The sequence below is a fragment of the Vidua macroura genome, chromosome 1, assembly GCF_024509145.1.
Source record: "Vidua macroura isolate BioBank_ID:100142 chromosome 1, ASM2450914v1, whole genome shotgun sequence".
Classification (NCBI taxonomy): Eukaryota; Metazoa; Chordata; class Aves; order Passeriformes; family Viduidae; genus Vidua; species Vidua macroura.
In genome coordinates this window covers 34,849,740-34,864,410 of record NC_071571.1, presented here as the reverse complement: position 1 = coordinate 34,864,410, position 14,671 = coordinate 34,849,740, and the positions used below count along the sequence as shown (strand labels likewise).

General features: G+C 40.8%; 1 protein-coding gene across 1 annotated transcript in view; it reads right to left on the bottom strand.

Moving 5' to 3' along the window:
• Window positions 1-14,671, bottom strand: part of CHN2 (chimerin 2) — a 159,589-nt gene that overhangs the window by 10,373 nt on the left and 134,545 nt on the right. The window contains exons 7-10 of the mRNA XM_053979493.1: window positions 13,200-13,277; window positions 6,979-7,063; window positions 4,481-4,654; window positions 2,612-2,689 (exon numbers count right to left, since the gene is read on the bottom strand). Coding sequence (XP_053835468.1) covers window positions 2,612-2,689; window positions 4,481-4,654; window positions 6,979-7,063; window positions 13,200-13,277 — 415 coding nt within the window. The remainder of the gene's footprint in view (window positions 1-2,611; window positions 2,690-4,480; window positions 4,655-6,978; window positions 7,064-13,199; window positions 13,278-14,671) is intronic.

Genomic DNA, 14,671 nt, shown 5'->3' with positions numbered 1-14,671 from the left:
TCATACCCCTGCTCTCAGCAGCTCCTTTGACTATCTGCCCCCCCCAAAAAAGTTAATTTCCTGTAATTTTAATTTTCCTGTAATTTACTTTTTTTTTTTTTTTTTTAGTTTCTTTCCTTTAGTGAATGTGGAAATACAAATTCTGTAAAACCCTCACAAACTTCACTTTTTGGACAGAAAATTAAATTTGAACAGAAAAATTCCAAGTGGTGTTGAAGACAAGACCTTCCACCTGGCAGTCAGATCCTTTCTTTCTCAGCTCTTTCACCTGGGACAGAGAACTGGGATAATCCTCATTCTTGGGATCATTCACTCTATGCTGCTCTGGCTTCTAGTACTAGAAGAGTTAAGAGGGCAACAGAAAAGCAGTGTGTTCCTACCTATGGGGCTGGGATGCAAAAGAGAGGGTGGCATCCCTGTCTCTGTAAGGATCTGACAGGGAAGCAAGCCCTGAGCTCTCAGGTTGGAAGTGTCTTGCCAATTCAAACTTCTGCCAGGTGACAACCACCTTCAAGCTGCACAGCCCACAAGACAGAACAAAAAAAAACCCTATTTTGTTTTTCTTTAAATAATTTCCTGTAAAACTCTCAACTCTTCCTGCTTTTCCACCCCAGTTCAGGGAGAAAACATTTTCAACACAGGAAAGTGTTGAAAGTTGTCAGCTTCTGGTCCCTGCAATACCCTAGTTCTCTAGTTCGTAACAGGATTATGTTTTTTATTCTACTGCTTTAATTCATGCCTTTTTATTAATGGCAACACTCTTTCCTTTCTTAGCCTTTTCCCCTCATGAAAGTTTTAAAAAAATGAAGACACAGATTTTGGTCTATTCCTGTCCAGTGGCCTTCCCCACAGCCTATGTATGCAAATTCTGTTCTTTCTTTCTCTGCTTTCATGTTTAGCCATGCTTTTTTTCCCTTTGGAAATCCAATGCTGCTAGTCACTTCCTGTTTCTAGGTGCTGCTGCCTTTTTAAATCACACTTTCTTCCTTGCTGTGGGAAGAAAGTGTGTATTGCCAAGTGTGTATTGCCATCAATTATGCCAGGAGTATACTTAATAAATAGGCAATAAACTGAAGTGGCTCCAGTGGTTCAAAGCATTTGCAAAGGAACTACAGCTGCAGCAGTGTTGAAGTCATGCTCAGACATAAATTTAAATCTGCTTTCTCCCAACTCTTCCATCTAAAACCTGTTCCTCTCCTGGGTTTCATCCAGGTTGTTACAGTTAAACGAAAATTAACACACAGAAAAAAAGAGTTTGCCAGGCCAGATCTACCTGCAGGGAGCAGAATGGCACCTATGAGGACTGTGAGCCTCCCAGGATCATTGCTGCATGTGGCACATCTGGAACACTACCTTGCCATGATAGCAGTCATATCACTGTGCATCTCTCTGGCCCAAAGAATGGCTGACCTATGTGTGTGTATGCATATGTTCACAGCATCCAACATATTTTAAAATATGTATTATTTTTTAAAGGACATTTCAGGATGAAAACAGCCAGTTTGGAAATTCCTAGCTGGACTTTCTGTATGGAGCTGTCTGCATAACAAACTGCCTCCAAACAAGAAATGTGCAGGCACAGCAAGTGTAAGATGTGTCATCCACAGAATTTGCTGGCCTTTGTAGCCTCCCCTGGAGCCCCCACATCTCCTGCCCATGGGCCCCCTGGGCCCTCAGTCCCTGCCTGAGTGACATCACAGCTGTCTGCAGCTGCACCATGCTGGTGTGGGGCCATCCACCCTTCTGGTCACTACCCTGACCCACAAGCTGACTCTCTGGCTTGACCTGGACCTGCCTCATACCCATGGACTTGTGATCACAGGGCTGTGTCTGACCCTATTCCCTACCATGGCAGAGGAAATACCTGAAAAAATTAAGTAGGAAGGAAACCACTATTTATGGGAAATTCGAAGAATATTTATGTAACTTCTCAAATATACTCGCAAAGGTATTTTCTATTAATGGAGGCCCTACCCTGTTGCTCACTTAAATACACACTTAAAGTTAGTCCTGTGTGCAAAGACTCTGTGCACAACCAGAACCAACATAATCAGCTCAATCGATTCAGAAGGGCTATGAGGATGGTAATCAGGCAGTGTTTTAACTGTTAGTTTTTCAATATGCTGTACAACTGATCTCCTCAATGCCCCTCTCATCTGTTGTTCAGATGCAATCACGTGCACAGTGGTGCAGTGCTTTCTACAAGGCTACATGCAGAAGGACTTCCCAGTTGGAATTCCTGGTCCTTAAACTCATAAACAGATTATTGTATTGTAAAGTGCTGAGTCTATTAAAGACAGGACTAACGACTTTCCCCTGGTACCATCTATGCTCACACTTGAATTAGGACCTAGGCTGTGCTGCTAGATTGAGCAATTGTCCAGTACCCCACTTAAACACTAATACTTCACGTTTAATTATTCCTTCCAACTATGAAATATAATTTCTCCTTATGAAAAGGACTACAGTTCACTTTAAACTCAGAAAAGACAGGTTATATGCATATATGTCAGTTTCATTACCATGGTGCATATATAAACCCTGAAAGATCTGAAATGTCCTAGAACTGAAAGCTTAGATTAAAACTGTACAAGATTAAAAAATGGTGTACCTCGATCAAAGGCCATTTTCACATCTTCAATGTGCTCAGTGAAGCCTGAAACTCTATAGAGGCCCTCGGACTTTAAACCTGAAACAAAAAGTTCTTGTTAACTTAGCTTCAGTAACCAACAGATATTTAGGCTTAAGAACAATAAAGCAAGAACAGCAGACCTACTAAGCAATGCAAAATGCTATTTGTAATGGGAAACTGGAGCAGTTAAGGAAAGATCAAGATGATGTCAAAAAATTTTTTTAAAGGATTAAAGCATTTTAGAATTTATACTTTCTGATTTTATTAGGTACATGGTTGATTTGATTATGTTAGAGAAAAATACTGCAATTTGCTAATGGTGAGGCATGTGATGTTATTACGATTTATTCATTTTATGTAGGAGATTTTCCTGGATTTGGCTATAATTAATAAAGCTTTAGAGGTCTCCGTTCCTTTTACCAGTTGCCGAATGATAAATAGCAATGCAAGTAAAAGACTGCCTTTCTCTATGAGCACGATTTGTTCCTGTTTTGCTGTTCAGTTTTTACTTATACACAGCTGATAGATGTGATGGATACAGTTCTTCCCCACATCAGTACATCCCTTCTACAGTTCTTTCACCACAAGAGATCTGCTCACTTGCACAACTCTTGCCCCGTTGCTCCACACCAACATGAAATGCAGGGCAGCTCAGCAGAGCAAACCAAGTTACACATACATTATTAATTTCAATCCCCAAATCCCTTATTGTAACTATGCACTGTGCTAACCTACTTATAAGTTACAATATTCTTTGTCTTCTTAAGAACAAAATCAGAATCTTTCATAGCTCTATGACAATTAAGGAAAGAAATATAAAGATGTTGAAAAAACAGAGAGCAGGCAGCAGATTTTATCTCAATCAATAAATGTACAAGTAAGTGATTAGATCTCAAATGCAATGTAGCTTCCTGCTATATCATCAGAGTAAAGCTCTTCTGTCTTAGTCCATACTATTCTTTCCATTTGTCCCTGCAATGATGATATAATCCTGCTAGAGCTTTACAGAGCAGTGCAGGGGATTTACTAGTAAGTCTTTGAGTCAATTCAGTAGATGATGCGTGGGTTTGAAATCCCTATGGCTAGCATCAGTGTGTTGCTATGCAGATTACTGGGATGCCATGAATTCAACATTATTAGATTCCTGTGCTGAAGCTGTGACTAACAGGAAAATTTGCCTTATTGGGCAGCACAACATGCACATTTGCTATCCAAAAGAAAAATACATGAATATTACAGGGGGATACATGATTATTGAAGGGGATATGTTTTTCCTTCAATCTGGCATGCATCCGTTTACCAAAAACCTGTCACAAGCTTGAGTTTTGGCTGTGACATGCTGCCCGTGCCACAGGATCCATCAGTCAGTCACCAAGCATCATGAGATATGTCCTGCCACAAAACACCATAGCTCCTGGCCTCACTTGTCCGAGTCACTTCCAGTCACTCGTGCTCTCCTCCCCACAATGTCCATAAAGGTTATTAAAAATTGATTTGATTTAAACTGATTGCTCTGAAATGAGATGTGTCCCTAGGTATGTTAAAATAAAGTAATGAAAAAAGATACATAAACATGAACTTAGAAGTTCACTTCAAAGTTCACCCCTTTCAGAAGTGTAATGTAATACATGTTTTGACATGCTTTCAGAAAGAATTTCAGTGAATTGCATTAAGGAATGCCATGATTTAATTTTACTAGCTAATGCAAAGCAATGTATCACCTACGCTTAAAAACCCATTTTCTCATCCAGTCCTCAGTGTGCACAAGCACAGCACGGGTTCTAGCTTAGCATGTAATTCAAGTAATCCTCATTTCGCTGTGTCTGCTGCTCTCCCAAGCACACAAACCTCTTGCTTCGATCTCCCGAATGCAGGAATCCACCACCATGGGCCGCTGGGTGTTGTGGGCCTTCACCAGCGTGGTGAGGTCGCAGCAGTAGACTCGCTTTATCCTCTTGAGGTCTGGCTGGCAGTCGTTGGGCACGTATTTGGAGCACTGCTTGTGTACGTTCAACCCGCAGTCTGCAAGCAGAGTTAGCCATGTTAACTCATTCATTAATTAATACGAATGCTGATAGGTCTTGTCCAACACTTTATTTCCCTGGTCCACATCAAGCAAGAGGCACAATTTCCCCATCAGTCAGGAAAGATAGAATAGTGTGGAGATGAGAAGGATGAGCATGAAAATGTGCAAAAATCCCATAGTGGGACAAGTAAACTCTAGCAGGGTTGTCAAAAAGCTTTAAAAACTCCAGATGTCCCTTACACTCCTCTGAGCTGAAGGAGACTGCTGGTGCAGTCTGGATCAGTTCATTACTGGACACATAGCTCAAGGTTTTGCATTTAAACACGTGAGACTTAACTTGTGGGTATTTTAGATTAGCCATAATTAAAATTGGCACAGTAGTGACTGTTGCTGGCTGTCCTGTGGCTTAGCACTGATCCTAAGATTCACCTGAGCACTCCAACTGGGACAGTGCTCTGAGCCAGCATGCCTCACTCTCCCTTCCACATTCCTGCAGTGTCACATTTTGGCTCGCTCTGCCACATCAGCAGACTCCCCATCCCTGGCTCATCACTTCACTGGTGACTAAGTGTCCCCTGTGGCTTAGCCTGTAGGTCAGCTTAGGCACATAAAATGCTGTGAAAGGCACGATGTAAAAAAGTGATTCATTTTTCAAATAGTTCTTGCTGTCTTACTCCAGAGCCAAATACTGCCCTCAGTTGAACAGGTGGATTTCTGTTAAACCATCACTGCTTCACCTCCACAAATTGAATTTTTCTAATAGATTCAAGTATTTAGCCAAATGAATTTATAAGCTTCAGTAAAGCAAACACCACCACTGTGAGTTGCATTATCTTATATAACTCTGATTCCTTCCCAGTCATGCTCATCACTGATAACCCTTTGAGTTAATTTAACATTAAGCTATTAAACATGTAAACAGGAGTATAAGTTGCAGCATGTTTCAGCATTATACTCTATAAATTATTAATCAAGCAAAATCATAAGCACACCTAAACATTTAATGGAATTGGGTAGGTTTTTGTGCATTTCTCCATACAGTTATTAATGCATAATTCATTATCTGTGAAATCTAAACAAATGTGAGAAGCGGCAAATAGGATCCTGCCTGCATTGTGTTCAGTGCTGTTCTCCAGGCATGTGAAGTTAAATTTAAATGCATCTGTGTAGTTAGAGTTAAATGCTGGTAATTTTATGAGGGAGAGTATTATGTTTCCTACTAAATAAATTTGCCTTTTCATAAGTTTAATATTTTATGTATGTGAATAAATACAGTGCTGTGCATTAGTGACGTCAGGTTTTGCACACTTGTGTTTAAGATCAAATAGCTTGAAAAGCAAACTACTATTCCTCTTTTTTAATCTCCTTCTCATATTCTTTACTGTTACCAGTATTCACCTATAGACAGACAAGAGGTAGCAGTAGCTGAGACTGCACTTATTAAAACTGTGCATTTGTGAAAGCTACTTTGATCCTTCAAACTGTGATCTATTTTAGGTAACAACCACGTCCTCTGTCTGTGAAAGGCAGATGTCAGGGCTGGAAGTGTTTGGTGCCAGTCTGAAATCAGGAATGCCTGGAGGTCAGGGCAGGAAGAGGTAAGACAAACAATTTTTTGAAGTGATTTCAGATCTGGAGAAAGAAGTTATGAAAATCCATTTGTAATGCACCAAATACTAATACACTTGCTGAATCCAAAGGCACATGATGTGATGATTATTGCATTTTTGCTCGGTAACTTTTTTCCACAAAAGAACAAACAAATTTAAAATAATTAAGGCACTATTAAAATGCCAATACAGGCACCAGAAAACTAATCCCTCTTGGAAAATGAAGGTCATGTTTTTTGTTTTTATCTTGAGGTGGGATACTGCAGGCTTGCAGCAATGCATGGTATTTTTATGGGAAACAGGTGGCAGTCTTTTTTGCAGACAAGGGCACTTCCCAGCGATTGGTAGCAAAAAAAGGAGTTATGAAGCCTCGTTGCTGGCTGGCTTTGCCATTTCCACTGCTTGCGTCTTAAGACATAAAAACATCAGGGATAACTTAATCATAAAGAAGAAGTTTGAATGTATACAGCAGGCACAGGCACAGGCAGGATCAAGCTACTAGTAGAGGATGTAACTCAGCACCAAGGGTTGATGGCTTCATTTCTGAACCAGCTGACGAGGCAAATGAAAATGCTCTAACTTCTATGGGAGGATTTCCTGCTTTGTTCTTTAAAGAAATCCCAGCCCTCCACTCCTGCAGGGAGTGCAGGCTGGGGTGGGACAGATGTCTGAGTGTTTCAAAAGAATGACAGAAAATGTTGAAGCACTACCTGAACACCTCACTCCCTGAGCGATGAGACCCCACATGAAGTTGGCGCAGTACTCACACCAGTGCGGACCTCGAAATGTGTGGACCTGTAATAGAAATGGGGGTGGGGGAAAGAAATGGGGTCACTGGAAGGCAGATGGTCTGACAGATGGAGCAATTGAAATGGATAAACAACAGAAGACTCGGTAGGAGTAAATCTTTAGCACATAGTGCCCACATCCTTCCAACGTCTAGATGAAATAAACCATGGGAACATAAATTTGCTTTGATCTTGAAGTTTATCTTTCAATAGGCTTAACATAGCAGAGAACCAGGCTGTGGATGACACTGAAAATAAATAATTTTTGCCTCCTGACATTCTAGCTATAGCAGAGGGGAGAAAAAAAGTAAAACTAATAATCCAAATAACTGTAGATGAAAGCACTCTTCCCCAGTAATTTGAACTCACATGGAGAAAAGATGTCAATAGAGTCTTTTTCAGCAGATCAAACTTCATTTTGCTACAGTCCACACACAAGTAAATGAAGAAGAATAAAATGATTTGTGTGCTGACAGAGCCTACATCTCCCCAGCCACATTTTGCACACCACTGCTGCTTCCGCCACTGCTTTTCCAAAGGCTACAGCAGAAGATCTTTTTATTTAAGATGTGTATTCTGGTAAAGTAAGCATTTATTTTTCATTGAAATGAAGAGTAAATAGGGAGGTCTATGCCCCTGTGAATGGGCATGGTAGGAGCTAGTTCTGGCCAAGACTTAATTGAGCTTAACAAAACATAAATCATGCACACTCTGGCTGCTAATGCATCCTTTCCTTCTCTCTGCTCTTGTTTACCCATCGGGTGGATGGCTGAAAGGCCACTTCCACCCCTGGGATGGGAAAAGCTGCTCTTTGCTTTTCATAGAGTGAAAAAACAGTCACTGGCCTTTTCCAGATAAACTGTAAAGTTTTAGGCCAAGCATTTTGCATGCTAATGTTTTTGCCTCATTTGTCTGCAGGATCACACTGACACAAGCCTGTACTCTTGAGTCCAGAAAGATGAAGTATTGTGATTTTAGTACAGACTTCTCTTCCTGACTTTGAGAAAAAAATGTGAGCCTGACTGTAAATGGCTCCTGACCAACTACTCACAGTTAAATAATTGTGTTAATAAACTTAAAGCAATAGTAATTCTTCCTCCCTTTTGACAGTGAAAGATCAAAACTGGAATTCTGAACTTGTTTTGACATGGTATTTTACCTCTCAGAAAAACACATGTCTCTGTGAAACAAGACTTTGCAATACTGTTTGAGATAGATATATTAATAGATATAGCCCCATACTTCTTTCCCATTTCATTTCATTTCATTTTGCAGAGTGGGTAGCATGAATTTCAGACACGGCTTTTTGCGGGGGTAAATGGCTGTATGTAACAGCTGATGACCTGAGTTTCAGTCACATGCACTATGTGACCTTCAGTGGATACAAAAATACAGATAAAACTAATTATGCCTGAATCTTTATCATTTATAGACTGAAAGCCACATAATTAGTAGGTCTGCACCTGCACTTAATTGTGGGTGAAAATCATCTGCTGTGAGAAGATAACTAGCTGTGTCTTCTGCTTTGCAGCAGTTTACAAAAGCTAACCTTGTGAGAAGGGGTTGTAAGAGCTCAGCCAGGACTTTTAAAAATGCACCATTTCACAAATAAAGTCCATTGCAGTTGCTAGGCTATTTGGGGCCTACTTGCTCACTTTACATAAAGCTTATTTCAACTGATCTGGCTGAGGCTTATTTTGAAAATGGCAGCTGATTATTCCTTGATCTTTCCTGCCATTAATTGGAAAGTCATCAATGCTGACTGAAGGCTCCAATTGAGAAGTGCTGACAGCGCATCCTTCCCTTGTTCCATTCAGCTTGGTGGCCCTCAGAGGTTGAGTTCTCTTTATTCATTCACTTCAATTTTTCACGGATCGCATTTTAGCTCAAATGGCAAGCCTCCAGCTGAAATACTCTGTGAAAAGCTAGTCTTGTGGTTTCTGGCCAAGTTGAAACAGGGAACCTAACTGAAAAAAGAGAGAACTTCAAAAGTTTCTAGATGAAGGTGCAAAAATTCCCTTAAGATGCAGTTTTGAACTAAGTCTCTTATGGCTTGTCATTGATTTTAAAGAAATGACGGAGGAAGCCTATTCTTAGGGACACAATATTTTTGAATGGTAAGTGGTAAAATGGGAATTCTCCCTGCAAGACTGGCCTCATCTCTGTTTCAAACAGGGAGAGGTAATAGCAAGTCACAGCTTTTTGAGATGGAATTTTAGTTTTTGCCCCATCCTTTGTAACCACATTCATTACAAACAGACTGGGCATAGATTTTTTGGAACTATGATCTGGAACTATTTATTGCTGGTTCCTACCCCATCCTGAAGTCTCAGTAGACCTCTCTGTGTATGAACAGCATAGACTTAGCTATCTGAGCTACAGTTGACACATAATTCAAACTTTTAAAAAGAATTTACAGGGAACTATTTCTTAAAATAAGCCAACCCCCTGATGTTTCAGACTATACACTGTACTTATCTTGTTCAGTCTTTCATCCTCTTCCAATGAAAATTCTCTTACATTCAATGTCTCTTCTCTGCTGGACAATCTCACACAACACTACCCTGCATGTCTCTTCTTGTTGCCTTTCTGTTCTCTTTCCCCTTCGCCCCCTGGTCCCCTTGCTTTCAAATGGCAGCATTCCCCCTGCAGGTGCTACCTTATTCACTTCCAGCTTGTGTCTGAGTCATCTCCACAGAGGGGAAAACTCAGACCAAAGTTAAGGAATGCCAGTACAGTGGCAAACCAAAATAATGCTGCGAGCAATACTGCAGAAATGAACAAAAACAATTGTCTTGAATTGAATTTTTTTTTAATTGACATTATACAGTGTTGTTTCTGAGAGAATTTTGGTTTTATGTGACTGGGTCTGAAGACTTTTCTATTTGCTTTCCAAGAAAATAAGTTTTTTTCAGACTTTTGCCTGCATACAGACACATTTAGACTCTTTTGTGGAGTCCTGCTGAACCTGAGCCATTTGAAGGGAAGAAAAGCTGACTCTGCTGTTATTTTTGTTTAAATGAATGCACATAATCTTCGCAATGTCTGTAAAAAATGCTTCCCACAAACCCTTTGTCTCTCAGAAGCAGTATTATTTGCAGTGCTTAACACAAGGGGAAATTTATCCTGGAGACCCCTCTCTTCCAGCAGATCTTCTGACTTGTCTGTAATCAGCTGCCTTTACTCCACTAGCCCGCCTGCAAATGGGATTTGCCCATGCTATGGTGGCAAACAGGCACAGTATTGTGGTAAATGCACATTATTCAGCCGTATTTGCTCACTTAAAGCAGCACAGAAGCCCTCTCATGAATTCCCAGCCTAGAACAAAAAGTGTGGAGCATCCTCAACCTCCATGCTGCTGCCCTCAGGCATGAGGTTGACCTCACCACCAGCTGGGACTCCACTGAAGCTGGCAGGTAAAGCACATCTGAAAGAGACTGCTGAATCCGAACAGGAATAAGACGCTAGAGGACTTTGGGATCCAGTTAGGCTGACACCCACTTAGCTAGAGAAATACTTCTGTGTTTTTCTAAACAGGGCTTTGGAGATTTATTCTCTTTCCTGAGTTATGGTATGTCTACACTGGCTTAGGCAAAGCTGTCCCGCCAGACAGACGCCAGCTCCAAACCTAAATTCATGTGACTGCGTGGTGTGCTCAAGACGAACACAGCTTAACAAATCAGCCTGGATACTAAATCTTTTTTTGTCTACTTGCGTTGAGTGTCTTGAAATTTGGAAGAGAGGGTGAATGAGAAAGTATGGATGCTCAGCAGAGCATAAACCTGGTGCCCTCATGCTCCAAACTTCAGTGCTGCTTTTTAATTTTTGTATTAGCTTGGCAAGGATGGAGGAAGAGCCGTCCTTGCTCTGAACTTGTGCCTTGAGCCTATTTCTTCCTTTTGTTCCTTTTCTCTTGCAGTAAGATCTTTGGTATAAGACATACAAAAATCCCATCAGCTTTGCTAGAAATGTGCACTTCATTTTTTAGATTCTTCATGGTTAAAGGACAAAAGCTAAAGAGTGTCTGTTGGTTCATGAAGAATTGCCTATGACAAGATTATGAGGGACACTGTGACACATAACCTTCATCCCTAGAAAGTGAGATGAATTATATAATGCACATCAGTATTCACCTAAAAAAAGGGAAGACAACTTTTTGAATGTCTTCAAAATAGCATGGTCCTTCAGATAAACTCCATATCATCATAGCCTGAGTGCTGTCAAAAGCCATCAAGCATCTTGCCCCCAGACCCATAAAGCCATTCGTTCTTTTTTAAATGATTTCTTAACCCTTTTATGTAATGAATATGGAATATATTAAAGATATTAGCCTTGAGCCATGTTTTAAATTTAAATGTTCTGTTCTGAGTATACTATCCACATTTTTTGTTCAACAACTGGACATGTTCTAATATATTCCTTTGGAAAAGTAACTGTATTTTCATAGTGAACATATTTGTCCATTAAGCAAATGTAACACTTTTGATTGACCTTTCTGGACAATTATTTTAAAAATGTTTGTTCCCTAGGGTCTGTTATTGCCTTTACTAGGATAGAACAATTATTTTCTGCTCTCAAGTCTTTGAATACATATCTATTTTAATCATGTGGGTTTCCAGTTAAACTATGAGTCTTTTGAAAGAGAAAGGAACAGAAACTGTACAACAGCTAGATTGTGCAATCGCAAAGTTAACTGGGCACAGGTCCAATTATAAATCAAAGCCAAAACAGGGGAAATTTTGAAGAGGAAAGAATGCATGGGTCAGAGTGGAAAGACGTCTCAGTCATGAGAAAATATTTTCTAGTTAAACTAAAATAGTTTTGATATTAAAATGATAATGAGGACAAAACCCAGAAAGAATGAAAGTTGGCTTAATCAAGCAAGAAAACACAGACTGTTTCCCCTATTTCCTTCAGTGCTGATCAGAGAGATAAATATCGACTTTCCCGTAGACTGGGTCAAGGAAGGGGAATGAGAAAAGGGATGCCATTATTTACTTTGTTCACTAATATTAAATTATTGATTTGCCAATGACAGCAGAAGCACTGCAAAGGCTAGCAATGTCTGCACAGCAGAATATGTAGAAAAATAAGAAGTGAAACTTTTTGCTAAGTGAAATTATTTTGATCGCTGCTTCTTCTTTATTGACAGGCCCTAGATGAACATCAGAAAATTCTTGTTCTGCTAATGAGTTGAGCTATTCTGACAGTGACCGAGATCAGCATCCTCAAGGAGCATTAACTAAACTTATGTTTCAAACCTGAGATATGTTCCTTTCTTGTCTTGTTACTGCCTCTTATTCTTGATGCTTATCCCGATAAGCATCAAAATACAATTTGACAGCATTATCTATGGTAACTGGCTGGCATGCTCTGAAACCAGCACAGTCCTTTTGGCAAAACATTTTAATACAAGCTGCCTGGAAGGTCTGTTTCCAAAGCTGAGTCACTTCCCTGCTGCAGTCTGCCAGAGACAGCACTTGGGAAAAGAATCCCTCAGAATCTGATTTTACGTATAGACAGCAGAGAGATGATCCCTTTAAACGTCCCTGTGTTTGACCAGTGATTTGTTTTAGTTTGTCAAGCAAACACAAGCTCAGATCCTATAGCTCAGTGGGACTCTGAGAACATTTCCTTAGCATATGGTGGGGGAACAAAAGCTGGGAGACAATACCCACCACTGTGCTTTGCTTTATTGTTAGGAGCATACGAGCTCTCTCAACTTCTGAAATCAGAAATGGTGCAAAATGTTTGCTGGTAAAATCCTACTAGCTTCTGATAATAGCTGGATTTTGAAAAGGGGCCTTTTTCTTATTTAAAAGTAGATACACTTAAGATGAAGACAATAAATATGAAGTACTTTGTTTCTGAATAAAAAAGAAAACTGGATCTGTGAAAAAGAGTTAAATTGCCAGTCAAGTACTACAGTTAGCAGGAAAAGCATTATTTGGATTCAGAGCCTATATAACAGCATACTAAGAAATCAGTTAATGGGACTTAAAGTAGAAAGAAAAATTAATTTTTCAATGCTTTTCTTAGAGCTAGTATAAATAGGTGCATGCAAACCTCATCACAACAAAAAATAAAATGTCAGGCATCTCAACAGGAATTTTCAGCTGAAAATAATAGCAAGCTGTGCTTACCTTAAAATTATGTGCTTTTTCATAGTTGAAATGGTTGTCGTTCTGAGTTAAGGCTGCTCTTCTGACCAGGGAGGTGATCTGTGAATAGGCAAAGAGTTTCAGAGGTTGCCACAAAAGTGCCCCCTTGACTCCCACCTTCACCCCCAGGGCCACGGCCAGGAGTTCTTGGCGCTTCCTTCCTCGCTTTGACTTGTGAACAACAGCACAGTTTTTCTCATTTTCCAGCCACAGGTCCTCTGAGAACATAGCGCTGGGATCCCAAATCTTTTCCCTGTCTTCCTTGGCGCCGGGGAGCCTGACTGTAGTCAGCACGGTACAGTTTGTCCAACTGCTTCTGATGTTAGACAGCAGATTTGAAGCAGCTGCAGCCCATTCTGCTGAGACCTCTGGCATGTGACTTGAATGGGCCGTCTTGTGGGACGGAAGGAGCTTCTGCATCTGAATAAGTAACGGCCTGTGCCGTGCAGTTTCTTGAGGCAGATGTGTGCCTCGAACAATAGCACGAATTCATACACTGAGCAGCCTCCCCCACTGTGCTCCCCCAGTGGGGGTCTCCAGATAGGTGCTGCCGAAATACCGGCTGGGGGGCACACAGCTTTACAGCTTCACCCCCAAAGGCATTTCGAGGGACAGATCTCTTCAACTCTGCAGTAGGTTAAAAAGTGAACAAACAAACAAAAAGCCCCTGGAAAGCCCACACAACCGAATCCGATGCTGCATCCAATTGCACTCAGACTTGGAGACTTATCAGCCAGCAGTCTGCATACTAGCAGATTAAGCCCTTAAAACCATGATGATTGTTTAATCTTACAGGGCAAAAAATATTTCTCCTTTTTTTTTTTTTTTTTTTTTTTTTCCTATCCTCTACAAGGGAAAAAATCCAGCAGTACTCCAAGCATTAACAGCACTTTTATGCCATGGTTTAAACTAAGCATTTTGTCAGTGTGCACTTGGTAGCACTGAGGTAGCTCATTGCCAGGGTAAACTGAAAGCCCAGCTGGGACCAGATGGCTTGGAAGCCCTGGAGCCTCGTGCAGCACTCCAGTGAAGGCAGCAGAGGAGCTTCACATGGATGCAGGAGGCCCATATGCACAGCCCTGTTTGCAGAACAGGGTCTTCAAGGTGGCAAGAGTGGCTGTCCTTTGCTCTGGTTACCTGCATCGATAGATTTTGAGGAGAACTGTTTTCTACTTAAAGCCCAGGGACAGGAGGCATGGGGACCCTGACCAGTAACAGCTTTCAGTGTTACTTTGGACACGTCATCCACTTTTTTACAGGCAGGTAGTTCTGTGTCCCAGGACACAGATGTCTGATACTGAGCATTCACTGAGAAGCACATTCAGTGCCCCCTCTCCACCGGTTTCCTTCCCTTCATCTCCCCTCTTCTACTCCTTTGCTATGTATTCCAATTCCGCATCCACAAGAGGAGGATAGGAATTACCTGCTCAGCAGAGCACTATGAGATTTAAGTC